The sequence below is a fragment of the Takifugu rubripes genome, unplaced genomic scaffold, assembly GCF_901000725.2.
Source record: "Takifugu rubripes unplaced genomic scaffold, fTakRub1.2, whole genome shotgun sequence".
Lineage (NCBI taxonomy): Eukaryota > Metazoa > Chordata > Actinopteri > Tetraodontiformes > Tetraodontidae > Takifugu > Takifugu rubripes.
Window position 1 is genome coordinate 508650 of NW_021821635.1, and position 27840 is coordinate 536489.

Genomic DNA, 27840 nt, shown 5'->3' on the forward strand with positions numbered 1-27840 from the left:
ACAGGTCACAGGTCACAGGTCAGCAGCAAAAGCCGATGTGTGAGGAGCACCTTTGAGGCCCTGGCAGTAGCCAATCTCAGGGTTTCGCCAAGAAAAGGCCAATAAATGCGACGCAGCTGCTGCAGGGCGGCGCTGGACGGGGAGCAGAAGAGCCGGTTGGTTGTGAGGGTGCGGGGAGGTCCAGCTCAATCTGCCTGGAGGCGGGGTGAGGAGACGTCTGGCTCTTTGCACACAACTGAAGGGTAGGAGAGCGTGACAGGACAGGTGTGAGGACACAAAGACATGTGAGAAGACCCTGAGAAGACGCTGCTGCAGCAGAGACTCTGGGACCACCGGGTCACCAGGTCAAACGCCGCCGCAGGAGGGAGGAGCCGGGACGGCGAGGGGCATCAGTGTGGAGCAGCCGCAAGAGTGGAGGGACACTGGACGTCTAAGGACTTAGGGACACAGAGGAGACAGCAGCAACAGGACGGCTGGGGGACACCCCTGGGACGGGGACGCCCCTGGGACGGGGACGCCCCTGGGACGGGGACGCCAACTGTGCCCAGATTCTGCTGACACTAATGTAGCCTGGAGGCTAACGCCGATCCTCCGTCCAACTGCTCTGCGTCCACGTTTGCTCGGATCCTTCTGTCGTATCGGAACATCAGAGCAGGTAAATTAGCCGTTAGCCTTTAGCCGTTAGCCTTTAGCCGTTAGCCTTTAATTAAGGATTTAACCCAAAGTGTGACACAAAACCAAAAACAGGGTTAAGACCCCAGAGATAACAGAGCAACAGACTTACAAGCAAGGACACAACATCTACTGGAGGACACGGGTCAGGGGGAGGATTGGCCCCCCAACCCCAACCTGAGGAACCACGAGGCACAAGGCAGAGGACAGGGAGGGAGGACCCCAGGAGGATCACGAAGACCACCACGGAGGACAGACACAAAAGAGAAATGACAAAGACAAATGAGGACGACTACAGAGACAATGAGGAGGACGACGAAGACAAGGAGGACAATGAGGACGAAGAAGACAAGGAGGAGGACGAAGAAGACAAGGAGGACAATGAGGATGAAGAAGACAAGGAGGACGACGGGGAGGACGAGCAGTAGGATGGAACCAAAGGAAACCAACCCCCACATCAGTCTAGAGATGCGGGTGGAGTCCAGATGCTGAGCAGAAGGAGCAGGAAGGAAGAGGGACAACAGATCTTGTTGGACAGCTACAGTGCATGTTGGGTCATGGATTGATGGCGGCCTACAGAACCTGCTGGTAGCACTCCGGTCATGTTCTCTGATGCTTCTGGTTCTGACACGCACCATCCAGCTCCACAGCCGGTGTCGGTACTCCTGAGGGACTCCGGCTCTCAACAAACCTTTGAGCTCCTGCGATGCAGTCAGGTGGTCGTCGGACCTGCCGGTGAGGTACTGAGCCCAGCGGTCCAGCAGGGGGCGCTCCACGCCTTCCTGCAGGGAGGAGCCAGAGTCCAGAGGCGCTCGGCATGGTGCCATTGCTGAAGTTCCCCGGGGGACGTTCTCACCTGCTGCAGCAGGTTGTGTGAGCGGATCTCCAGTGCCTGGATTTTGGCCAGCAGCTTCAGGTCCTCCACCTCATAGTCCGAGAAGATTTTGAAGCCGTAATCATCGTAATCACTAAAGACACAAGGTGTGGCTCTTAGACCCGTGTCAGCAGCTTCTTCTGCCCCATCGCCCTGCAGTACCTGGTCACCTGCTGCCGAGCAACGCTCTTCATCTCTCTTTTCAGAGCGTCCTCCACCAACTTCTGAACAGCTTCTTGTTGAGCTGCATCCAGGGTTTTGGTGTCCTGCAGCTGCCGCAGAACGTCCCAGGTAACTGCTCTCCGTCTGGCAGATACGGGCCTCCAGGTAGGAGGTCTTCGACCAGCAGAGGCAAAAGAGCATGTCAACATCTCACAGTGCGACAGGTCCACGTGGACTCACCTTCATCATCAGACTCCTCTCCTGCTCTGAGCTGGTTCTCCACAGTCTGGTCAGCTGGTTAGATCTCGGAGTTTAGAAACTTGTCTGGGTTTTATGAGCCTCGATATCGTCCTGATGATCGAGATGAAATGTGATGGTGAGATCAAATCCACCGATCCAAACACATGAGCACAGAGTGGAGGTTCACCTGGAGGTTCTCCATCTGCTGCTGAAGCTGTTTGAAGGTTCTGTTGGCGTGAAGGGTTGGACGATGCAGCGAGCTGCGCTCAACCATCCAGGTGGTCACCCTGGTTGGACAAGTTTATAATCACCGTTTGGGAAAGGTCACATGATCTCAAGTCCACTGATGGGAAAGATCTTAAAGTAGGATCGATCTGTTTCATGACTTCAACGTTGGTAACCCCCCGACTCGGTCCTCACCTCCTTGCTTGGCAGCATCTTCTCCATCAGCATCTTGATCTGCTCCTCCAGCTCCTCCACTTGTGTGCTCCTCTGAGCCAAACGTCTCCTCAGGGACTCAGCCTCCACCTTGGCCTCCTCCAGCTGCTCCTGCAGTCTGGCTGCCTGCCGCTCGCGATGCCGCAGGACCTCCAGACGCTCCTGCTCACCTTTCTCTGCCAAAAACTGGGCACAGGATCTCTTCTCCAGCTGAGATGCCTCCAAAGCTTTGTGGAGGATCCAAACCATCTCCTGCACATTTGCACATGACAGGAACAGGAACAAGGAACCTGATCAGTAACGGAGTAAAGGACTTCTCTGTCCTGGTGCTTTTCACCTTCTGTAGCTTTGACTCTCTTCAGCGAGAATCTGTTTGTCCTGCTGGAGGCGCCCCATCATCTGCTTGCTAGGACATGGGCGGGTCCCCGCTCAGGACCTGCTGCCCGAGGACAGCAGAATGGGCCCGTCCCCGCCCCAGGAACCTGCCTTGCGAGGACAGGGGGTCCCCCGCCTAAGACCTGCTGCGAGGACAGGGCGTCCCCGCTCAGGACCTGCTGCGAGGACCGGGCGTCCCCGCTCAGGACCTGCTGCGAGGACAGGGCGTCCCCGCTCAAGACCTGCTGCGAGGACAGGGCGTCGTCCCCGCTCAGGACCTGCTGCGGAGGACAGGGCGTCCCCGCCCAGGACCTGCTGCGAGGACAGGCGTCCCCGCTCAAGACCTGCTGCGAGGACAGGCGTCCCCGCTCAGGACCTGCTGCGAGGACAGGGCGTCCCCGCTCAGGACCTGCTGCGGGGACAGGAGCGTCCCCGCTCAAGACCTGCTGCCGAGGACAGGGCGTCCCGCTCAAGTCCTGCGGCGAGGACGAGCCACCAGTCTTTTTCATGTTCCAGCTGTTGAAGAAAAGATGAGGATTCTCTGGTCTCCACTGGAGACTCTTGAGATGGAGGCTCAGCCAGGAGGGTGGGAGGAGGCTTCAAGGGCTCAGGAGGAGTCCTGAGTCCTGAGGAGACACCAGATCACCTGCTTCAGCTTCTCCTACTCTTGGACAGGTGTCCCCCCCAGGCTGGGCTTTAACCCACCGACCCTCCATGACCAAATAAATAGGGTAGGGTCAGGGTCAGGGTTAGGGTTAGGGTTAGGGTCAGGGTTAGGGTTAGGGTCAGGGTCAGGGTTAGGGTTAGGGTTAGGGTCAGGGTCAGGGTTAGGGTTGGGGTTGGGGTTGGGGTTGGGGTTAGGGTTGGGGTCAGGGTCAGGGTCAGGGTTAGGGTTAGGGTCGGGGTTAGGGTTAGGGTTAGGGTCAGGGTCAGGGTCAGGGTCAGGGTCGGGGTCAGGGTTAGGGTCAGGGTCAGGGTCAGGGTTAGGGTTGGGGTTTGGGGTTGGGGTTAGGGTTAGGGTCAGGGTCAGGGTTAGGGTTAGGGTCAGGGTTAGGGTTGGGGTTGGGGTTAGGGTTAGGGTCGGGGTTAGGGTCAGGGTCAGGGTCAGGGTTGGGGTCAGGGTCAGGGTCAGGGTCAGGGTCAGGGTTAGGGTCAGGGTCGGGGTCAGGGTCAGGGTCAGGGTTCTCCTGCTCACTCCCCACGTGTACCTACCTGTGGTGTTGCTGGGGTCCATCGGCGCCTCCACATAGAACACGCTCTGGCTCCATTCCCGAGACGCCCTCTTGCGCAGACTGTGGACCGAGTTCCTAAATACGAAAAGTCATGTGATCAAAAGAAAAACGAGTGTGGCTTTAGATTCCAGGCGACTCACTGGATCTCGATTAGCGGATGTTTTAGTGACATGTTAGCGAGCGGAGTTCTGAGGGACAGGACATTAGCCGCCTCTTCACCCACCAGACCCACTGGGCTCTTCAGCAGAGGCAGGAAGTTGGCTGCGTAAACAGGAAGTGGACATCAAATACCAGCCCAACAGTTAGCGGTTTATATTTAGTGTCATCATTTTGTAGTTCTGAATCATTCTGAATAAACTCTCAGAGTCGAGGAACCTTGCTAACCTGCAGTTCAGAGTTTACCACTTGAACCAGTAAATGAAACCAGTTTAAACCCATGAAGCACCAGAGAATCCCTCGGCTCTTCTGGGGAGGGTTCAGACTGGTCCTCACCTGCAGGGTCGCTGTCTGGACAGTGAGGACCGATGGCCGGCCGTCTGTGGCACCAGCGTTTCATCTGGAGCTGCTGCAGCCAGTAGAGCATCAGCTCCTGGGTTACAGCCTGTGGGCAGGGCCAGTCCATACCTTACTTTTGTTAGTGCTTACTACCAGGGTTAAACCGCTGTCAGGACCTTTACCTTGAGGACGAAGGTGCGTTCAGGTGTCTTGATGTGGAAGGTGCCCGTCTCAGCCTTCAGAGGGTAGGTGAAGGTAGCGCTGCTGAGCTCAATCCGACCCAGTGGCGTCACATCCTGCGGCGTCCTGTAGTAGAACAGCTGGTTCTTTTGTTCTTCATATGTGAACCAGCGCAGCTTCCAGGCCTTCAGTGGACCCCCCCTGCTTCAGCAGAAAGCCACACAGTTTGGGCTCAGCTGTCGAACCCAGAGCTGAAGGTGCCTCTGCCGGGGCGAACTCCTCCGCAGAGGCCTCGGACAGCGGTGCCACAAAAGCTGCTTCAGGCAGACGAACCTCTGAAGAAACCACGGACGACAGGTTCTTCTGATCCGTAGGTTGTTGGTTCTTCAGATGGATCGGGTCAAGGTCACCTGAGTGCCACCTAGGTTTGGTTGACTCTGAGCTTCTTTGATGGAAGATCGTCCAGTCTCTGATACTTTTGAAATTCATCACAGGTTTGCTCATGTTTGTGTAAAACGGACCCGCTGGATCTTCTTGATGAGGTTTGGAGACAGAACTTTCTCCTATATTAGCTTGAATTGTTAACGGTGAATCTTTCCAGTTTTTCTCTGCAGGAAGTTGATCTTGGCCACTTTGATCTGGACCAGCTAGATATTTTTCTGGTTTCGTTTGGTCGTCCTTAAAAGATTCCTGCTGCTCTGACAGGAAGAGTTTCTCTGGAGGTTTCAGACAATTTGGTTTGGCTGAAGAATCTAGTCTCTGATTACTGTTGATGGCACCAGATGGATCCGTTCCTTCAGCTGGACCCTCTCGGGTCGTTGTGGGACATTGTTGGTTCTCTGTAGAACCCTGTTGGCTCTCTGTAGAACCTTGTTGGGTCTCTGTAGAACCCTGTTGGCTCTCTGTAGAGCCTTGTTGGGTCTCTGTAGAACCTTGTTGGTTCTCTGTAGAACCCTGTTGGCTCTCTGTAGAACCTTGGTGGGTCTCTGTAGAACCCTGTTGGCTCTCTGTAGAACCTTGTTGGGTCTCTGTAGAATCCTGCTTGGTCCCTGTGGGACTTTGGGTCTCTGAAGAACCTTCTTGGGTCTCTGAAGAACCTTCTTGGGTCTCTGTAGAACCCTGCTGGGTCTCTGTAGAACCCTGCTGGGTCTCTGTAGACTCCTGTTGGATCTCTGTAGAACCCTGCTGGGTCTCTGTAGAACCCTGCTGGATCTCTGCAGAACCCTGCTGGGTCTCTGTAGAACCCTGCTGGATCTCTGTAGAACCCTGCTGGGTCTCTGTAGAACCCTGCTGGGTCTCTGTAGAACTCCGGGATCCAAACATCTTGACCCACTCTACTCGGCTCGCTGCCCCTCTAAGGAATGAAGAGCTCTCTCCTTGTTGTCGACAGGACGAGGCAGCACTGGCACTTCCTGTTAAGTAAAATTCGTTTTTTGACGACTTTTGTTGAGAATTTTACAACAATGGCATTCTAACTTACCAGAATTACTATTTTCATATAATTGGGTTTTTATGAGATAATGTCACGACTGCGTGCGTGTACATTAACGTGCCAACGCGGTTTTAGAGTTGTGTAGGTTTTGACTCACCTGTACCGACATGTTCCCGAGAACACCTGAACATCCTGAAGGGGTGTGGCCTCCACGCCACTCGGTGGCTGTAAAAACTATTTTACAAATAAAAGCTCATGCATCGCCATTCATTCCTTCTTCCTCAGGATATCTTTGCTCTTTATTCTGGTTCTCCTCCCCGGCTCTGTCGTCCTCGCGACCAGTCAAGTCACCGTCAGAAACACACAACTTCCGATTTTTATATTTCCAAATAAGAGTCGTTTGGTCTTTATTCACACTTAATCGGTCTCAGAGGAATCAACAAACTCGTTAAATCAAAAACACCAGCTGAAAGAGTTACAATGTCTGTAGGAACAAGATCAATAATTTTATAAAACAGATTGGATAAAGTAGTGCCACGTTTCTGTTTTATTTTGTGAAATAAAAGAGGAAAAAAGTCCACACAATGCCAGAACACGTTTTCTCAACATTCCTTGAAAACAGGAAGCTCCTGTAGTCGCAACCGGAAGTTCACTTGTTCACCTTCCCAACATGATCTGCGTCGCAGGTGCCTCCGGCTGGTTCTTGTGTGTTCTTATTTATAACCCAGAAACAGTTTGATGGTTTTTTAATTTGGATGAAATTTTAAAATCTTGTTTTTATCTGCACGTATCTGCCCTTTTAATGATCTTCTGAGCAGCTCCGAAGCGGTCATTGACCAGTGCCACGAGTTCCTCTCCCTCTCTCACCATCAATACCAAACGTGGACTTCAAAGCTCTCTAATATGATATACCAGTTCATTTCAGGGCCCTCTGTGAGCATTTCTGGGTTCAGTACCTTGCTCAAGGGTACCTAGGCGGTGCTCTGAAGGTGTTTGGGCACCTCCCCCACCGCCCCTGGCCTGGGGCTTGAACCATCAACCAGCTGTGGGTGGTTAACGTAGTAGAAAATAAAACAAAATAACAAGAATACAATTTGAGTTTCACAACCACCGAGTGATGTCTCGCAATAGTTCGCACAAAAGTATCATAAATATGATCTTTTATTCACAAAGTAAACAGGAGTGGTAAAGAGTTGGGAGGAAGTTCTCCTCTTAAATATTTGACTTAGTTTAATGGCATATATTGAAGGACAACTACAGTGATGATGATGATGATGGTGATGGTGATGATGGTGATGATGGTGATGATGGTGATGGTGGTGATGATGGTGATGGTGATGATGGTGGTGGTGGTGATGATGATGATGATGATGGTGATGGTGATGATGATGGTGGTGATGATGATGATGGTGGTGGTGATGATGATGATGATGATGGTGGTGATGATGATGATGATGGTGGTGATGATGATGATGGTGATGATGATGATGGCGATGATGAAGTCAGTCTATACTTTGCTGTTGACTTTCAGCCTCAATGAGTGAAGTAGTGAGGAGTATTTTTACTGCTTGTGTCTACTGTACAAGGTGACCAGCCCCAGCAGATCAGACATCACATGGCGGCTCCTGCTCCTCTTCCTCAGGCTTCTTGATGAAGGTGGATGACAGCTCCTGTAGGAGCTCCAGCCCCAGCAGATCAGACATCACATGGCGGCTCCTGCTCCTCTTCCTCAGGCTTCTTGATGAAGGTGGATGACAGCTCCTGTAGGAGCTCCAGCCCCAGCAGATCAGACATCACATGGCGGCTCCTGCTCCTCTTCCTCAGTCTTCTTGATGAAGGCGGATGACAGCTCCTGTAGGAGCAGCTCCTGGGATGGTGTACACACGCCCTGCAGCTGCCTCATCCTTGATGAGTCCACCCCTCCTCCATCACCTCCTCCTCTATGATCCACAGGCTCCACAGAGCTGTGTTCTACCTGAGAGTCACAGACCGTAGGGTGGTCCACAGGAACCAGTGTGAGCTGCAGTTGGTCTTTGACTTCCTGCGTTTCAGCAGTGCTGCTGGACAAGAAGCTGGTCTCCAGAGACTTGAGAACCTGCAGGCCAAAATCTCCAACCTCCTCATAGAGGGGTTCAGGAAGGTCTGGAGAAGCAGAATGCTCCTCAAAAGAGTCCTGCTGGCCCTTCATCGGCTGCAGGAGAAGGGTGAGACAGATCAGGCCCCACACACCCAGATACTCCAAATGTCCTGAAGGTATGAAACACAACATAATCAAACAGAATCGACTACTTACAAAGTACATGGAGAGAGTCCTTCTGTCATGCAGCTTCCTCTGTAGAAGAAAGAAAAATGTAGTTGTGCATTTTCAGAGATCTTGTTGGATGGTTTGGTTGGACTGACCAGCGTCTGATTGGCCGACAGCATGCTGCTGTTGCTCTCATCTCCTCTGATCGGAACCAAAGGCATGGTGCCAAACTTCTGCTTGGAGATGTCTGATGATGAGTGACGGCGGAGAACTGGAGGAACCGGATCATCGTTCTGGAAGATACCCAGGGTGGAATCCTGAGCAATCACATGAAGGTTGTGTGAGCAAATCCTACACAAACTCTGACCTGGGCCCTGAGGAAGCAGGAGATCCAGTCCCAGAGGTCTGCTTCACAGGTGCAGCACAAGAACCTGAGACACCAGAGACACGGCAACACACACATCACACTCAGAGAACTATCTTTTTTGATGGAACCAGAACTCTTCGGGTCGCATTGGGCCAGGATCCTGATACCGGTACTGGTACTTACAGCTGGTGTTTGTCTGACATCACTGTGAAGCCCCACCTGCAGGGGCAACAGCACTTCACATTAGTCCAAGGGTCACAAAAAAAGACTTGAATTCACTTCAAAGATCTGACTGGATGGTTGGAAATGATCAAAATACTTTGGTTACCTGGTGGGAGCCTTTAGCTTCCTGCGGATCCCAATGTAGATCTTCATAGACTTCAAAGACCACTCCTTCTCTGGTCTGATGCTCTAGAAAAACTCACACCAGTCAGGACTGGGGGGCCCACTGAGTGGGTTCAAACTGGGGGAGGGGGGCTGACCACCAACCTTCTTGTCCTTTAGCAGCAACAGTTTGTGTTCTTTGATCTGGAAGGTTCTCTCCTGGAACTTGGTGCCCTGGAGGAGCTTCGGAGGTTCCTCGCGACATTTCAGTAGACCCACCTTCATGATGTCACTCTCATAGGCTGAGACGGGTCGATGGAGAAATAGGGAATTCATTGACCAAGCTGTGGATAGAACTTTAAACGTGCTGGTGTGTGTTCTGTGGTCAACAATGAGCTGCCCCCCCCCCCCCCCCCCCCGATAGAACTCAAGTCTTAAAGGTTTGACACGTCAAGAGATGTTTAAATAACCACAACCAACATTTCATTAACATTAATGAAGCTGGACTGAAGATCAGGCCCCTCTTTTTCTGATGCTTCTATATTATAAAACACCACACTCACACTCACACACACACACACACTCACACACCCACACTCACACACCCACACACACACACTCACACACACGTACACACACACTCACACACACACACACGTACACACACACTCACACACCCACACACACACACACACACACACACACACACACACACTCACACACACACACACACGTACACACACACTCACACACACCCACACTCACACACCCACACACACCCACACACACACCCACACACACTCACACACACACACACGTACACACACACTCACACACACCCACACTCACACACCCACACACACCCACACACACACTCACACACACACACACGTACACACACACTCACACACACACACACGTACACACACACTCACACACCCACACACACCCACACACACACTCACACACACGTACACACACACACTCACACACACACACACACGTACACACACACGTACACGCCCACACACACACACACACCCACACACACACGTACAGGTGAAGATGTTCAGGCCCTGTCCTGTTGGGATGCTCTTCACCAGCAGGTAGGAGGACCTGGGGTCGGCCATCTTGCACCACTGCAGCACCTGCTCCAGGACCTTCTCTTTGGGGTGCAGCGGTCTCTCTGAGACAGGACACAGACCGTGAGATCAGCAGATCAGGTGCTTCCCACAGGGATACAGGTGACTCCCTCACCCAGCTGTCCATCCTCCACTGCCTCAAACGCCATCCACATGTGTTTGTCTCCAACAGGAACGTTCCTCATGAACAGAACCTGATTGGTCAGCTCCTCAGCACACATGGTGGGGGAAACCTGTGGGGTCAAAGGTCACAGGGGCCAGCCAGACTTCCAATTTGAACTAACAGAACTAAAGTGCAGCTCAGCGTATTTCACAAGAATTCCTGTATCATCATGAAAGTGTTGATCTTTAATTAATTACTGATGAGTCACTTAAGAAGCAGCTTTTATTTGCAATGATGACCTGGAGGAGCCCAGTGGTAACTAGTATGAGTTACCAGTCGTAACTAGTATGAGTTACCAGCGGTAACCAGCATGAGTTACCGCTGGTAACCAGTATGAGTGACCAGCGGTAACCAGTATGAGTTACCAGCTATAACTAGTATGAGTTACCAGTCGTAACTAGTATGAGTTACCAGCGGTAACCAGTATGAGTTAACAGCGGTAACTAGTATGAGTTACCAGTCGTAACTAGTATGAGTTACCAGCGGTAACCAGCATGAGTTACCACTGGTAACCAGTATGAGTGACCAGCGGTAACTAGTATGAGTTACCAGTCGTAACTTGTATGAGTTACCAGCGGTAACCAGTATGAGTTACCAGCGGTAACTAGTATGAGTTACCAGCCGTAACTAGTATGAGTTACCAGCGGTAACCAGCATGAGTTACCAGCAGTAACCAGTATGAGTTACTAGCAGTAACCAGTATGAGTTTGATGGTTCAGTTAGTGAAGAAGCAAAGCGTGAACGACCTTCAGGGTAACACAGCAGTCAGGAATCTTCATCTCCAGGTAGACCTCAACGATCAGATCACCAGCCTGGGACAGCTACACACACACACACACACACACACACACACACACACACACACACAGTGAAATCAGGGTGAGGGAACCTTCGCTGACCTCAGGTGAGCTCGTTACCTGGGTGTCCTTCCAGCTGGTGATGAGGCTGATCTCCAGGTCAATCTGACTCTGATGCTCCTCGTCGATCTGAGGTGACACATGTGATCTTCTGACCTGAATTTGAGCAGCACCGATTGTGCAGATCTCTACTCACGTCAAAGACAAAGAGGTAGTTATCGATCAGGTCCTCCACGATCTTCACCTCATGTTCTCCCTTCCCGTCTGTCTGGAACAGACTGGGGGCGAACAGCAGCGCCAGGTTCTTGGTGCACATCTGGTTCAGATCAGCACACTTCTGGACCCTGAACAATATTAATGATCACAAAAAGCTCCACTGAAGTTTTGATGGTTGATGATGAGTCTTATCGTTGTGTCGCTGTGGCACCACCGTGATGGGAGTAAAGGTTCACCTGTGCTGAGCTCACCTGTACAGGTGACTTATTAGAGCAGCCAGAGTGGTTCTGTTCACGCGGGGCAGAGTCCGGATGATGTCTTTGTAGCGGTCCAATCTCAGACTCCTCTGGCGGATTTCTGAACACACACACACACACACACACACACACCCACCCACACACACCCCACCCACACACACACACACCCACACACACACAATGCTAACATTAGCATTAGCGCTCCAGTAGCTGGTCCAGACCCACCAGGCAGTCCCTGACTGGCCTGGACAGTCTGGATGATCCAAACTTTGACTCACTTGCAGCTTCCTGCCACAGCGGGTGAAGGTCAGCCATGAAGACCGGGTCGTCCACCTCTCTGAAGAATCTCTTGAGGACGTCTGTCACATCCTCGATAAAGTGGTCTCCAATACGCAACTTCACATTTCGTGCATCTCTTCGAAACTCATCCATCAGCAGCTTGATTCTGGATTTTGCTCCATTCTTGCGGTAGATTCCCTCGTGGCCCAGACCTTCAGAGCATGTTGAGACTGTTAGATGCGGTTCTGTGGACCCGACTCAGCAGAGCTCTGGAGCCTCGTCCTCACCGTACTGGGTGATGAAGCAGATGCAGCTGTCCACGATGATGGGGATATCGTTTCGGCTCAGCTGCTGCTCCCTCAGAGCGTTTCCTTTCCCACCTGCTGCCCTCTGGATGTCACAGTACCAGAGGGAGAAGTCCGTCCGCCCGACACCCTGGAGATGCAGAGTCCTGAGGAAGAAGAAGACGTGATGAAGCAACGCTGAAGGCACCAGAGACTCACGCCTGTCTCACCTTCCTTTCTCCACTAGAACGAGGATGTCCTTCTTCTCGTGGTTCCCAGTCTCGGAGGCAACACCTTCAACAGTAAAAGCAGGGATCAATCGGCCTGATGGGTCAGGGTCAGGGTCAGGGGTTAGGGTCAGGGCCAGGGTCAGGGTCGGGGGTTAGGGTCAGGGGTCAGGGCCAGGGTCAGGGGTCAGGGGTTAGGGCCAGGGTCAGGGGTTAGGGGTCAGGGGTTAGGGGTCAGGGTCAGGGGTTAGGGTCAGGGTTAGGGTCAGGGTCAGGGCCAGGGTCAGGGTCAGGGTCAGGGGTTAGGGTTAGGGTCAGGGTCAGGGTCAGGGTCAGGGTCAGGGCCAGGGCCAGGGGTTAGGGTTAGGGTCAGGGCCAGGGCCAGGGTCAGGGTCAGGGCCAGGGTCTGGGGTTAGGGTCAGGGCCAGGGTCAGGGTCAGGGCCAGGGTCAGGGCCAGGGCCAGGGGTTAGGGTTAGGGTTAGGGTCAGGGCCAGGGCCAGGGCCAGGGTCAGGGCCAGGGTCTGGGGTTAGGGTCAGGGCCAGGGTCAGGGTCAGGGCCAGGGCCAGGGCCAGGGTCAGGGTCAGGGCCAGGGTCAGGGTCAGGGTCAGGGTTAGGGTCAGGGTCAGGGTTAGGGTTAGGGTCAGGGTTAGGGTCAGGGCCAGGGCCAGGGTCAGGGTCAGGGTTAGGGTCAGGGTCAGGGTTAGGGTCAGGGTTAGGGTCAGGGTCAGGGTTAGGGTCAGGGCCAGGGTCAGGGTCAGGGCCAGGGCCAGGGCCAGGGTCAGGGTCAGGGTTAGGGTCAGGGTCAGGGTTAGGGTCAGGGTTAGGGTCAGGGTCAGGGGTCAGGGGTCAGGGTCAGGGCCAGGGTCAGGGTCAGGGTCAGGGTTGATGGAGCGGCACCAGCGGGTGGACTGACTGAGCTCCTGCAGACGCTTCAGGTTGATGATGTCTTCTGCTGCGCCGTCAGTGAGAGGACAGATGAACAGGTTGGACTTCTGCAGGACGAAGTAGGCCTCCTTCCACTGCTGAGGGTCCAGCATGGCTCTGTAGCGCAGCCGCCCGACCCGCTCAAACTCCCGCGTCAGCAGGCAGTGGCAGCTGAGCGGCGTCGCCGCCTGGAGAGGGAGGACACGGTGGTCAGAAGGTCCTGGAGGACAGGAGGACAGGTGGACAGGTGGACAGGTGGACAGGGACCAACCTTCCCGATAGACCGCGTCCAGCTGTGCAGAGCTTCAGCCGTCTCCACACCAAAGTGGGAAAGCTTCTCCGAGCTCAGGTACAGCTCAAAGGTGTAGCGGAACCTGCTGGAGAGACAGGTACAGGAGGCTGGGAGGCAGAGGGCTGCAGGACGCGTCCCTCCGTCCCTCCGTCCCTCCGTCCATCCATCTGTTTATCATCCATCCATCATCCACCCATCATCCATCCATCCATCTGTTTATCATCCATCCATCCATCCATCCATCCATCCATCATCCATCCATCCATCTGTTTATCATCCATCCATCCATCCATCCATCCACCCATCATCCATCCATCCATCTGTTTATCATCCATCCATCATCCATCCATCCATCCATCCATCCATCCATCTGTTTATCATCCATCCATCCATCCATCTGTTTATCATCCATCCATCCATCCATCCATCCATCCATCATCCATCCATCCACCCATCATCCATCCATCCATCATCCATCCATCCACCCATCATCCATCCATCATCCATCCATCCATCCATCCATCCATCCATCATCCATTCATCCATCCACCCATCATCCACCCATCATCCACCCATCATCCATCCATCCATCCATCATCCATTCATCCATCCATCCATCCACCCATCATCCATCCATCATCCACCCATCATCCACCCATCATCCACCCATCATCCACCCATCATCCACCCATCATCCATCCATCATCCATCCATCATCCATCCATCCATCCATCCATCCACCCATCATCCACCCATCATCCACCCATCATCCACCCATCATCCATCCATCCATCCATCATCCATCCATCCATCCACCCATCATCCATCCACCCATCATCCATCCATCATCCACCCATCATCCATCCATCCATCCATCCACCCATCATCCACCCATCATCCACCCATCATCCACCCATCATCCACCCATCATCCACCCATCATTGAGGCTGCTGGAGACGGTTCAGACCTGTCCAGGAATCCGTTGTTGCTGGACGAGTCGGGTCGGCTGACTCCTAAACACACGATGTCTCTCAGGCTGATCTGCATGCAGGGATCAGCCGACAGGTCCGACTCGTAGAACATCAGAGAGCGGTCCACAGAACACCACAACTTCTGGAAATCTGACAACAAACACAGCTGGTCAGTCTGACTGGAGACAACATCAATGATCTCACTGCAGCTTTGAGGCCTCTGAAGTTCTGAAGCTAAAACTGATTCATAAAAAGTCTCCGCCCACCTTCTCGTGTCTTCCTGGACAATGTCCCCCAGTGGGAGGAGACAGCCTTGTAGAGGTAACCAGAATGGAAGACCGACTGCATGACCTCATCGTACACCCCTGGATCTAACCCCCCCCACACACACACACACACACACACACACACACACACACAGCAGTTATCACATGGACACACAGCGATCAGGACCAGCAGACCAGGTCAGACCTGAGGCACTGAGGTGGTTCAGGGGTTGGTGCTGCTGAAGCTGACGGCTGTCGCCGTTGTTCCCGAGGGATGGAGACTCCACCTCCAAGAAGATCTGAGTGACGGTTTTCAGGAGAGTCTGTTCAGAGACGGCAGCACAGAGGACCTGGTAGGGGGGGGGGGGAGAGGGGGAGGGGAGGGGGGGAGAGGAGGGGTGGGAGGAGGGAGAGAGGGAGGGGGAGGGGGGGAGAACAGTTGGACCAAACGGACTAAACTGTGTCTTGCTGAGACAGTCAGACGTGGCAGCAGCTCATCTAAAGATGTTCTGGAACACAGAAACACTGAAAGGTGTTTGAGAAGTTCTGGTTTAACCAGAACTTGGGTCAGGGTCAGGGTTAGGGGTCAGGGTTAGGGGTCAGGGTCAGGGTCAGGGTTAGGGGTCAGGGTTAGGGGTCAGGGTCAGGGTCAGGGTTAGGGGTCAGGGTCAGGGTCAGGGTCAGGGTCTGTCCAGACCTTGAGCAGCTCTTCCTGGTTGCTGAAGGCGGGGCTTCTCAGACGATACCGCCCCTCTCTGTACTTCTGAATGATAAACTCTTTCCTTTGATCAGGTGATGCATCACAGTCCAGCTCGTGGGTCGGACTCAGCCGGGCTGCCCAGAACTCATTGGCCCGATCGTTCCCCAGCATGATGAACAGCTGACAGACAGGAACACAAGAACGACCATGATCCAATCCATCGACGGCAGCTTTCAACACTGTTGCTGGATGTCCTGACCCACCTGGACTATCTCATTGCTCCACACACTGGTGTCCAGTTTGAGACTCTGGACCTTGGACACCATCGTTCCCAGACCTCGGTGTTGCCCTGGACAACATCACAATATGCTGTGAAAAGAGTCCAGCAGCCAGTGGACACTCATGTAGCTACAAAGCTAACACGTGGTTGATGTGGTGACCACAACATCCAGAGACCAGGATCTAAGATCCGGTCAAGGTAACCAATCCCATCTAACCTATGCTTTGATGTTATTTTGCCGTTCTTCTGGTCCCTAGTCATAGCATCCCATGCTAGGAGTGGATGACAGATCAAAGACGGGTACCTGCGCAGTTCTTGCAGATGACTACACACAGGTTAATTGAGGCCCAGTCCGGGTTCACAGCCTTGCAGTCGGCACACATTCTGTTGGAGCGATTGGACCAGATCTTCTCGGCCACCTCGTAGTCTGACAGAGTTTCTGCAATGGCCTCCTGTAGTGCCTCCATCCAATCCCGCTTCTCCCGCTCTGACTCTGCCGTGAAACTGAGCAGGCAGAGACAAAGGACAAAAGACTTGAATGAAACTAAATTCTTGGGCGGCAAAAATATCAATTCACTGTCTCAGATCAGTGTGATGCTGCAGAAGCACCGACATGGTGGTCATCATCTAACCCTCACCCATCGTCTTGGGTGTGAAAGGGTGAATGAAGACAGTGAGAGAGAGTGAGACAGAGAGGAGACAAGCAAAGAAACACAGGTGCTGGATCAAAGAACAAATCAAAGAACAGATGAAAGCAGCTGACAAAGACACAATGGTAGAAGATTAGAAGATTGACAAAGACACGAACCCAAACATTCGGAACAGTGAGATCATCTGTTTCTTTATGGTTTTGCAGGCTTGTTGCCTTTTCTTGCCTTCAAGGTTCACCTGGTGACCAGGTGAGAGCATCTGCTGATGTCATACCTGAAGGTTCTGTGTGGGGTGATGAGGTCAAAGCTCTTGTGTTTCCCATCCCTAATTGTTGCTCCGTGAGCTTCGATTAGTGTGATGCCAATTCCGTTACGGAAACACTGCACACAAACACACAGCAGTAATGTTCGGACCTGAGCCATCTTCACCTTCTCATGAACGTTTGTTCTCACCTGTTCGCTCTTGTACAACCAGATCTCCTCCATGATGATGGCAGCATAAACTTTGGATTTGGTTCCCTTCAGGTCTAGGAAACCCTGTTTCTGGCAATGTGGCCCAGGACCAAAACGGCGCCGACCAAACACTAACTGATCTCTGACATGTTCTTGCAGAATTCCGACCCATCGTTGCCGTAAAGCTGCGGAGAACATCGAGTCAGTAAACGTCCAGGGCAGCGTCCTGCTGCAGCTTCAGCCAGGTCACCTGACCTGTTCCGGCCAGGTCAGGTGACCTGTTCCGGCCAGGTCAGGTGACCTGTTCCGGCCAGGTCAGGTGACCTGTTCCGGCCAGGACACGTGACCTGTTCCGGCCAGGACCCGTGACCTGTTCCGGCCAGGTCACGTGACCTGTTCCGGCCAGGACACGTGACCTGTTCCTGCCAGGACACGTGACCTGTTCCGGCCAGGTCAGGTGACCTGTTCCTGCCAGGACACGTGACCTGTTCCGGCCAGGACACGTGACCTGTTCCGGCCAGGTCAGGTGACCTGTTCCTGCCAGGACACGTGACCTGTTCCGGCCAGGACCCGTGACCTGTTCCGGCCAGGTCACGTGACCTGTTCCGGCCAGGACCCGTGACCTGTTCCGGCCAGGTCACGTGACCTGTTCCGGCCAGGACACGTGACCTGTTCCGGCCAGGTCAGGTGACCTGTTCCTGTTAATGCTGAAACTTTCATGTCTGCACACGAACAAACTCACCTTCATTTTCGGTCCTGAAAACAAAGATCCGTGGATGTGTCACGACTTCCAACTTATTGTCTTTGGCTGGCCGGGCCATCTGGATGGCAGCCAATGGGATCACTCCTTTGGGGTAGACGTCCTGCCGGACCACAGGTGAACCACAAGCTGTCACACACAATCAAGGCCCAACTCCCACAAACATCCACCCAGATGAAGATCAAGCTCTTCCTCACCTTTTCACTGCCAAAGTACATCAGATTTTTGCCATCAAACTTGACATAACGCTTCTGGAAAACATAGTTCCTGAAAGAAAATAAAGAAGACATCAATTTCCAGGTGGCAACTGTCTAAATCATAAAGCATCTGCAGAGGGACAAACAGACACCACAGACCGAGTAGAAGATAAGGAAGAGGAGGAGGTGGTACGGCAGCCTCTCAGGATGGATAGAATACAAGGAGAGAGGAAGAGAGCAAAGAGAGGAAGAGCCAGTGTTGGCCTCTGAAACCTGAAGAAGAAGACTTCATTTACAATTTCACAGGGTCACAAAATACATTAGAAAACACAACAAACAAACAAACAAACAAAGCAGCAATGCAGTCTCTCTTGGACTTAAGACATAATTGGTCTCTACTGACAATGTTTTTGGGACACAGCTGTCAGAATTGGTTCAAGTATGATTTTGTAAGAACCCAAATGCAGTCTGCGCCCCACTGAAGCAGCTTCTTCAACAGCTTTGGTTTCCGTTTGGTTCCTCCTCGACGTGTAAATTGCCACCTTCTCCAGAACCATCGCCTTACAATGGGGGAAGGGCTGGTGCGCCCGAATGATCCTGGAAGCTAAATAGTCCAGGGCTGTAATGCCCCTGGTGGGGTGTCCCATGGAAAATGGGTCCTAGGTGAGGGGCCAGACAAACATTGGTTCATCTACCAATCGTGAAAAACATATCAGACTGGATTGGCGCTGGGTCCTGGGGTTGGGGCCCGAAGGTGAGCTTCTGGTGGCCAGGTCTCTGTCATGGTGACATGGGTCCAACTTCTAGTAGGCTAACCACCCTCAGAAAGATCCATGAGGGGCAGATGCAACCCAACCCTCAGGCCAAACCTCTGGCTACAGGGGCATCGCCTCACTGTTGTGGAAGGAGCCTGGGCTTGTGCAGGAGGTTGAGAGTAGAGGTAAGATCTTAAGACCGAGCCCGAGTCCGAGCCCGACCCAACCCGAAATTCGGGTCGGGCTCGGGCTTAAAATGCGTAAAATGTCAATCATTACGTTCGGGTCGGGTCGGGCCGGGCTTCTCTCTCGCTGACTTTTTTTAAAATAAATATTTGTTTATAAAAATATACACTAAAACGATGTGTGGATACTAAACTAAGGAATACTTATTATAAATAAATAATTTGGATAAAACAGAGAAGGCGCTGTATGCTAATTGCTATTTAACTACTAAACAGAGCCAGACCATGCCGTGCGCACGTGAATGCCGCGGTCCCGCCCTCTTTTTAATTTTCCATCCATCCATCTGAGGGTTTATTTATTTCCCTTATTTCACAGGAATAACACGCACTTTACACCGAGGTGACCGCTCTGGACCACCTACCTCAGCGGGTCTGACTTCTCAAACAGCAGCTGGTCCAGAAACATGTATGAATGGATTCATCCGTGCGCGCAGTCTCCAGCGGAGGATTTTTCAAGTCTGTTTGTTTCCGCCTTTAGTAACGAAGACTATAGTGAACCTGCTACGCCCTGGAGGCTTTACCCCAGATGCCCTTCCTCGCGATCTACAATTCCTCCTCCTGAATCCTCACAAATAAAATATAAAATTTCGGGTTTGTTTCGGGCTCAGGCCAGCAAATCAAGTTAATTGATCGGGCTCGGGCCGGGTCGGGCTTTAATACCCGCGGGCCTGGGTCGGGTCGGGCTGGATTTTTTAGGCCCGATCTTACCTCTAGTTGAGAGGTACCGGCCAGAGATAGCTGGGCTAGCCTCCACGCACAGCTTGGGTTCTGGAAGCCAGCTCCTTGATAAGGGATGGACCCTCCCTTATCATTGGAGACTTTAACATCCATGTAGACGTTGTAAATCACAGCTTTAGAAATGGCTTCATCTCATTACTGGAGTCAGTTGGTTTCCTCCAGCAGATAAACCAACCAACTCACAGCTTTAACCACACCCTAGATCTAGTTCTGACTTATGGTGTTGAGGTAGAACATGCGTCAGTGTTCCCTCAGAACCCCCTCCTGTCAGACCATTCTTTGATCACTTTTACATTTATGATTAAGGATTCTTCTATGCTCAGAACAAAGTCTTACTATAGCAGATGTCTTTCAGATAATGCTGTAGCTAAGTTTAGGGAAGTGATCCCTGTGCTGATCCCAGGACCACCGTGTGTTTCCCCAGGGATCAATCATTATAATCTGAGCCCTGCTGAGGTTGACTCTGTTGCTGAAGGTGCAGCAGCCTCTCCTCTCCCCTCCTCTCCTCTCCTCTCCTCTCCTCTCCTCTCCTCTCCTCTCCTCTCCTCTCCTCCTCTCCTCTCCTCTCCTCTCCTCTCCTCTCCTCTCCTCTCCTCTCCCCTCCCCTCCCCTCCCCTCCTCTCCTCTCCTCTCCTCTCCTCTCCCTCCCCTCCCCTCCCCTCCCCTCCCCTCCTCTCCTCTCCTCTCCTCTCCTCTCCTCCTCTCCTCTCCTCTCCTCTCCTCTCCTCTCCTCTCCTCTCCTCTCCCCTCCCCTCCCCTCCCCTCCTCTCCTCTCCTCTCCTCTCCTCTCCTCTCCTCTCCTCTCCTCTCCCCTCCCCTCCCCTCCCCTCCCCTCCTCTCCTCCTCTCCTCTCCTCTCCTCTCCTCTCCCCTCCCCTCCCCTCCCCTCCTCTCCTCTCCTCTCCTCTCCTCTCCTCTCCTCTCCTCTCCCCTCCCCCTCCTCCCCTCTCCCCTCCCTTCTGGTTAGAACCACTAACCAGTCCCCAGCAACCATCTAAATGTGTTAACTACCAGCCATGGTGTAGAAATCCAACTCACCCCTGAGGTGAAAGTTTATCCAACCAGCTACAGATGATGGGCGGGGCTTTCTCAGTCATGGAAGTGTAGCTAGCGTACGGTGAAATGGTTCCATCCTCCTCTGGTTCTGAGGGAAGGCTGCGGGGGGGCAGTGACATCCAGGAGGTGGGAGCTGTAGTTCCTCCAACGGTGCTGTAGCCCTGAGAGTCTCCAGAGTGGGAAGGCTGAGAGAGACGTCTTGTCCAGGAGGACTTCTGATGCCTAAAATAAGACACGTTTTACCCTCACCAACAGTTCCACACATGTTTAACCTTCACCATCCTCTGCCCCAGATTAGAATCCTAAAGACAGAGAAAAAAGCAGCTGGGGCGGGTGGGTGGGGCAGGTGGGGCAGGTGGGTGGGGCAGGTGGGGCAGGTGGGTGGGGCAGGTGGGTGATGAGTGAGAAGATGAGAGAGAGACACTACTAGGCTCCTGTGAGTATTATGGCGAGGGGGAGGAGCCGTGTAGATCCTCAATCATCCAGGTCATCGTTATCCAAAAGATCTCTGTGTCGGAGAAGAGTTGCTGTATTACCCATGATCCTCTCCAGGGGTGTTCCAGGTCTCTCTGTCCTCGAGGCCGGTTGCTTCGCTCTAGAACACAAAACCATAATTCCAGACTGCTGATGTCACAACTGCGCTGTGAACAATGTCGGGAACGTCTCTGACCTCAGTGGAGGGGTTCCAGCTGGACTGGAAATCTGTTTCCCAGTACGGACTGATGTCCTGCTCGGGATCACCTGATGATGCTGTGGAACAGGAAGTTTTACCCCAACGTCAAACGCACATGAGCACCAAGGAAATCGAGTCTGAGCACCGACTCAATTTCAGACCGTTTGTTTGGATCAAGTCTTCCTGACGTGCTCGGCTAGAAGCTCCGAGAGTTCGAGGAGGGTCTGTCTCTGCTCAGTTAAACAGGTTTTTTAGGTTTTAGAAAAAGATCAAATGAAGCGTTAGTTCTGACCAAGAATAGGGAAAACAGGGCCAGAAGACCTCTCATCCCCTGGATCCTGCTCATCGGATTTTACAGGGAAGTCCAGGTGGAGCTCAGAGAGTTTTGGCTACTCTTAGGAGGAGGTCTTTCTAAATCCTCAGCCTGACCAGACCTAATGGTGAGTGTTGTCTTCAATGTGGCTCAACCATGACGTGGATGAGATGTTTGATTCACCTGCCTGCTGTACAGGTGGGTCAGGTCCACAGAAACTCACCTCTGGCTGATCCGGTAGACTTGTTGCTGAGGGTGCTGCCTCTGAAATCACACGCCAAATAGACCCCATCAGCTTCTGTAGAGGTTCTACCACCGTTCATACATACTGCTCACAGAACTGAAGGGAACAGTTCCAGAACCGGACATGAGGCGGATTCTCTGGTGCCACGTTGGCACACGTGGATCCAGTATTACAGGTAACAAGAAGCCGAGGAACCGACGTGAGTGTCACAACTGACAGTTGTAGCATTTATTCCATCTTCATAACAGGGTTAGCACTAAATGCTAATACCGCATTGCTAATCTGGCTAATTCAAGTAGCGTATTCACTGCTAACTTAAACAAGCACTTTGATGCTTCCTTTCATCCAAATGTTTGACCCTTTCATGTTTCCTCTATCCTGGTTCTGATGAGGTTACCCTGCAGCTTCCGTCTCCACCTGAGAACTGTATGCTGACCCAGGACAGCCCTCCCAGGTACCTACCTCTTCCTCTGAGGGCCAGCTGTTTGTCTGGGTGGGGTTGGAGGAGCTGTTTGAGCACTACTGTACATTCCAGCTCCAGTAGAGCCAAGGGAACCGGGCAACGTTCCCCAGTAGATCTCATTGGAGACCATCTCCATCCTGCTTGCACTTGGTGAACCGGATGGAGTGAACCCAGATAACCTGTTCCCAGGAGAGGAAGCCACAGAACATGTGACATTCTGTTCCATCGTTGCTGGGGAAGAAGATGAAGAGGATCCCTTGTACACACTAGGACGGACCCCACAGTTCATCCTTGGGGGGACAGGAGGTAAAACCTGTCCTGGAGCAGATAAAGACAGACTCCGGTTGGGTCTCCTCCCTGCTGCCTGGCTCCTGCTGGGCTCAGAGCTGTTATCAGAGGAGGGACTGTTCATTGAGCTCAAACCTTCTGACTCTTGACAGCAGAGGTAGTCCTGGGAGAGCCTCCGGGGGGGTTGAGGCATCGTGTCCAGGTCTGGGGAGAAGCGGACGGGTACTGTCCTGCGGCGATTAAACACTGTTCTGGGTTTGGGAACTGGTTTTTCAATTGGTTTGTCACCATCAAAGTTTGTCAGCATGACTGCAAGATTCGGAGTGGAGCTGTTCCTGAAGACCTCGACCTGAGGCGGACCCGGGCCAACACTGCCACGCCACTCTGTCACTGACTGACAACGGTTACGGGTCAGATCACACTGGCTCGGAGCGGCTGCTTGACCTTCGGTCCCTGCAACATGACTGACCAATCGCAGAATTCGCTTCCTGTGTCCAGTTGCGGTTACACCCAGGCTAACCAAGACGTCATGGTCCAGATGTGTTAGATCTCTAGCCACTAGGAGACCGCTTTGTTGGAAGGTGTCCAGATACCTGAGGAGAGATTGTGGATTTTATTATCTTTGTGGTGAAGAGCATCAGCGATCTCTCTCCATTTTACCTAAACAGAAACTAAACGTGACCAAATCAGGACTATTTGGACTCAGGAACTTTTTTTGCTGTGTTGAGGAACGTGTCAATTCCAGATCTTGGAACCTCGTTAACAAGAGCAGTAGTAAAGACGGTTTATTTCTAAAATTCATCTAGCAGCAATTCTTGGGTTAGGGTAGTTAAACGCATGAATAAAAACAGCCAGATTAGAGAATCAAAGCTTCTAAATCAGTTCAGTTCAGCAAGGAACAAAAGCTTCCTCAGAGACAAACAGAAGAGGTTTGAGGACTACGGAGGGTAGCAGGTTCTTCCTGATAGCTGCTCCACAGAACCTCAACGCAGCTTCACCCTAAACCTTTCTAACCTCGGGAAGAGTCAGTAGACCTGAGAGTTCTGGATGGTTCATATTTGAGGGGTAGAACAGGAATACTGGGAGAGACCGAATGTCTGTAGAGGCCTGAGAAAAGCGCAATGTGATCTATCCCCTTGGTGAGGGAGAGCTCCAGCAGCTCTGCTTGGAATCAGCTGTAATTGCCTCATGAAGTTCGTGGGACCTGTGAAGATGGGGACTGTGAAGTGGAGGGTTCTCAGTTCAAGCCCCAGTACAGACAACATGGAGGGTTGTCTGACAGTAGGGGCAGGTGCCAGAGCGCTGCCACGGCACCCTTGGTCACGGAACTAAGGCTCATCGAGGGCCAACAAGGGACTGGGGACTTATCCAGGAGTGGACCTGCCTTTGCCCATCGCAAGAATACAGTAAAGCATCGTTAACCCTCTACGACTGGAATGCAGTTCAGACCAGGAAGTGGTTCTTAGGTGGATTCAGACCTTCTGGAATCTGTAAAGTTTAATGGCGACGCGTGCTGTCCTGCTTTTTAAAGCTAGAAGAAACTGTTGACACCTGACAGACAGTTGTAGGGTAAAAAGGGATTACACACGTTTATGTAAAGTTTAGCACGTTAGCAATTCTGTTATTTCCATTTTATACAGCCTCTGACCTCTCCAGATGGATTCCTACTAGAAGTGTCTCAACTGGTGTGTTTCCATCCAGCAAAGCCATGACAACCAGCGTGGGGCCGGGACGCTACTGTAGCTCCCTCACATTCATCACGGTCCATCACTGACCGACAGCTGGGACAGAACATCACCGCCCATCTGCGGAGACAAGAATCAGTCAACAAGAGAGTAGCTGCCGTCCCTACAGCGCCTTAGCAAACCTTAGCAAACCTTAGCAAACCTTAGCAAACCTTAGCAAACCTTAGCACTGCAGCCACACAGCTCACTCCAATGAATGATGAGACAGGCCAAGATTAGCCGGTTAGCCTGGTAGCTAAAAAAAGGCACTCAGATAACTGACAAAAGTGACAATTTGTCTTACACAGACAATGTATGCTAGGCTAGGCTAACTCTTTTCCTGTGATTCCAGTTGGCATGCTAGGCTAGGCCAGAAGTGGGTGGAAGAGTGAGCCCTTCAGTCTTAGCGGCACTGGGAGCAGCGTGGTGGGTGATGGAGGCAGGAGAAGAACAGCGGTTCTGTCATCTGGTCAACAGAGAGCCCGTTGTCTCCCAGCTGAGAGGGGAACCACATTCACGCTGACTGGGAGCAGCCACGACACGGTCAGGTACTGGGGGGGCGGGAAGGTGAACCGGACGCCATCGTGCGTAGCCGTTTGATGCAGGAGACAACTTCCTGTTACCTGGAATCAGGCATTGGAGTGTGTACTACATAATCAGGACCAGGAGAAGAACCCAGGAGGAGGAGAGCAGCAGTAAGACTCTTTATTTATATTTATTTATTTATATTCTCCCTATTGCTCCTGTAATCCAGCACGTTCCACTCATCCAAAATTAATAAAAGAAACGAGTGATTACATGATGGATACGAGAAATAAAACGACAGGAAGCTGCGTAATCAGGCCAGGTTCAGCATCCTGTGACCTCCGACTCTTCTGTCCGTCCTGCTAACGAGCTTCACGGGCCGGATGAACGAGGAGCTCGTTACCTCCCTGAGCTCAGAGTGGAGGCGGGAGGCGACTCCCCGGGAACCGGGCCTGCACCGGACCAGCCTCAGCAGGTGCTGTGGTTCTGGACCAGCCTCAACAGATGCTGCTGTGGTTCTGGACCAGCCTCAGCAGGTGCTGTGGTTCTGGACCGGCCTCAACAGATGCTGCTGTGGTTCTGGACCAGCCTCAACAGGTGCTGCTGTGGTTCTGGACCAGCCTCAACAGGTGCTGTGGTTCTGGACCGGCCTCAGCAGGTGCTGTGGTTCTGGACCAGCCTCAACAGGTGCTGCTGTGGTTCTGGATCAGCCTCAACAGGTGCTGTGGTTCTGGACCAGCCTCAGCAGGTGCTGCTGTGGTTCTGGACCAGCCTCAACAGGTGCTGTGGTTCTGGACCAGCCTCAGCAGGTGCTGCTGTGGTTCTGGACCAGCCTCAACAGGTGCTGTGGTTCTGGACCGGCCTCAGCAGGTGCTGCTGTGGTTCTGGACCAGCCTCAACAGGTGCTGTGGTTCTGGACCGGCCTCAGCAGGTGCTGCTGTGGTTCTGGACCAGCCTCAGCAGGTGCTGTGGTTCTGGACCGGCCTCAGCAGGTGCTGTGGTTCTGGACCGGCCTCAGCAGGTGCTGCTGTGGTTCTGGACCGGCCCATACTGGAGGCTTCCCCTGAACTCAGACTGTTCAAAGTTTCCTGGAGAAGTTTAAGCAGGAAGTTGCGTTTCCTCCTGACAGGAAGTTGCATTTGGAGCGACGCCCTGCTGTTAAACACTGTCAGCTCACCCATGATGCAACTGAGTGTCTTTCCTCACTGTAATCTGATTACTGAAGCCTCCTATGTAGTCTGATTACTGAAGCCTCCTCTAATCTGATTACTGAAGCCTCCTATGTAGTCTGATTACTGAAGCCTCCTCTAATCTGATTACTGAAGCCTCCTATGTAGTCTGATTACTGAAGCCTCCTCTAATCTGATTACTGAAGCCTCCTCTAATCAGATTACTGAAGCCTCCTCTGTAATCAGATTACTGAAGCCTCCTATGTAGTCTGATTACTGAAGCCTCCTCTAATCTGATTACTGAAGCCTCCTATGTAGTCTGATTACTGAAGCCTCCTCTAATCAGATTACTGAAGCCTCCTCTAATCAGATTACTGAAGCCTCCTCTAATCAGATTACTGAAGCCTCATCTAATCTGATTACTGAAGCCTCCTCTAATCATATTACTGAAGCCTCCTCTAATCTGATTACTGAAGCCTCCTCTAATCATATTACTGAAGCCTCCTCTAATCTGATTACTGAAGCCTCCTCTGTAATCAGATTACTGGAGTCTCCTCTAATCAGATTACTGAAGCCTCCTCTGTAATCAGATTACTGGAGTCTCCTCTAATCAGATTACTGAAGCCTCCTCTGTAATCATATTACTGGAGTCTCCTCTAATCAGATTACTGAAGCCTCCTCTGTAATCAGATTACTGAAGCCTCCTCTGTAATCAGATTACTGAAGCCTCCTCTGTAATCAGATTACTGAAGCCTCCTCTAATCAGATTACTGAAGCCTCATCTAATCTGATTACTGAAGCCTCCTCTAATCATATTACTGAAGCCTCCTCTAATCTGATTACTGAAGCCTCCTCTAATCATATTACTGAAGCCTCCTCTAATCTGATTACTGAAGCCTCCTCTGTAATCAGATTACTGGAGTCTCCTCTAATCAGATTACTGAAGCCTCCTCTGTAATCAGATTACTGGAGTCTCCTCTAATCAGATTACTGAAGCCTCCTCTGTAATCATATTACTGGAGTCTCCTCTAATCAGATTACTGAAGCCTCCTCTGTAATCAGATTACTGAAGCCTCCTCTGTAATCAGATTACTGAAGCCTCCTCTGTAATCAGATTACTGAAGCCTCCTCTGTAATCAGATTACTGGAGTCTCCTCTGTAATCAGATTACTGAAGCCTCCTCTGTAATCAGATTACTGAAGCCTCCTCTGTAATCAGATTACTGAAGCCTCCTCTGTAATCAGATTACTGAAGCCTCCTCTGTAATCAGATTACTGAAGCCTCCTCTGTAATCAGATTACTGGAGTCTCCTCTCCCACAGGTGTTTCACTTCTGTGAACTCTGACTTTACTCTAAACTTTTACCCTTTCATGAGAAATGACATCACAGGGGTCACAGGTCATGAATATGTGGTGCCTGAAATCAAATCCAACGCACGCGCGCGCGCGCGCACACACACACACAGACACACACACAGACACACAGACACACACACAGACACACACACGCACACACACACACACTCACCTCTAAGTCCCACTGTTTCCTGGTCCGGATGGTTCCGGTTCTGGCCCGGTCCAGCTCCTCGTCCCGGTCCTGCTGGAGAACCCACCGCTCTCAGTCACTCTGGGAGCTCTGGGAGAAGAAACTTCGCTCTGCTCGGAAAAGATTTCCTGCTGGACATGACGGAGA

The 27840-nt window shown here is 52.1% G+C and overlaps 2 protein-coding genes and 1 long non-coding RNA gene across 5 annotated transcripts; 1 reads left to right on the forward strand and 2 right to left on the reverse strand.

The window, feature by feature from the left end:
• Positions 1-76: 76 nt before the first annotated feature.
• Positions 77-1837, reverse strand: LOC115248422 (TBC1 domain family member 2A-like). Its single transcript, XM_029832124.1, has 4 exons — positions 1709-1837; positions 1529-1640; positions 1308-1454; positions 77-235 (listed from the first exon to the last, which is right to left on the reverse strand). Exons 1-4 carry the CDS (start codon positions 1738-1740, stop codon positions 77-79), a joined length of 450 nt encoding a protein of 149 aa, XP_029687984.1. The 5' UTR covers positions 1741-1837.
• A 4790-nt stretch (positions 1838-6627) lies between these two features.
• On the reverse strand, positions 6628-27831 carry LOC105418312 (arf-GAP with Rho-GAP domain, ANK repeat and PH domain-containing protein 3-like). 3 transcript variants are annotated; one of them, XM_029832153.1, is made up of 35 exons: positions 27676-27831; positions 24379-24535; positions 22442-23323; positions 21959-21999; positions 21420-21499; positions 21286-21344; positions 20732-20971; positions 17957-18026; positions 17742-17862; positions 17000-17184; positions 16821-16927; positions 16201-16400; positions 15880-15965; positions 15614-15796; positions 15122-15266; positions 14917-15021; positions 14647-14800; positions 13659-13761; positions 13377-13575; positions 12465-12528; positions 12238-12401; positions 11950-12162; positions 11666-11771; positions 11395-11542; positions 11259-11327; positions 11088-11162; positions 10294-10411; positions 10094-10222; positions 9202-9338; positions 9041-9123; positions 8896-8931; positions 8713-8776; positions 8501-8638; positions 8394-8432; positions 6628-8291 (listed from the first exon to the last, which is right to left on the reverse strand). In XM_029832153.1, exons 2-35 carry the CDS (start codon positions 24438-24440, stop codon positions 7887-7889), a joined length of 5010 nt encoding a protein of 1669 aa, XP_029688013.1. In that variant the 5' UTR covers positions 24441-24535; positions 27676-27831; the 3' UTR covers positions 6628-7886. The 3 variants fall into 3 exon arrangements, with proteins under 3 accessions (XP_029688013.1, XP_029688012.1, XP_029688014.1); XM_029832152.1 differs by having other exon boundaries at positions 13659-13764; XM_029832154.1 differs by lacking the exon at positions 24379-24535 and having other exon boundaries at positions 13659-13764.
• Positions 18483-19800, forward strand: LOC115248437 (uncharacterized). Its single transcript, XR_003887314.1, has 3 exons — positions 18483-18896; positions 19273-19362; positions 19435-19800. It is a non-coding gene; the product is annotated as an uncharacterized lncRNA (long non-coding RNA).
• Positions 27832-27840: the final 9 nt, after the last annotated feature.

What these genes read in the sequence shown, in the direction of transcription:
- LOC115248422 (XM_029832124.1), bottom strand. Translation starts at nt 1,740, where the DNA reads ATGAAGAGCGTTGCTCGGCAGCAGGTGACCAG. An exon ending in GCTCGGCAGCAGGTGACCAG is followed by an intron (nt 1,641 to 1,708) that starts GTACTGCAGGGC and finishes TTGTGTCTTTAG; the next exon opens with TGATTACGATGATTACGGCT. An exon ending in ACCGGCTGTGGAGCTGGATG is followed by an intron (nt 236 to 1,307) that starts GTGCGTGTCAGA and finishes CCTACCCTTCAG; the next exon opens with TTGTGTGCAAAGAGCCAGAC.
- LOC105418312 (XM_029832152.1), bottom strand. Translation starts at nt 24,440, where the DNA reads ATGGCTTTGCTGGATGGAAACACACCAGTTGAGACACTTCTAGTAGGA. An exon ending in GATAAACTTTCACCTCAGGG is followed by an intron (nt 18,027 to 20,731) that starts GTGAGTTGGATT and finishes ATTTTCTTTCAG; the next exon opens with GAACTATGTTTTCCAGAAGC. An exon ending in CCAGCTGGAAGGACACCCAG is followed by an intron (nt 11,163 to 11,258) that starts GTAACGAGCTCA and finishes GTGTGTGTGTAG; the next exon opens with CTGTCCCAGGCTGGTGATCT.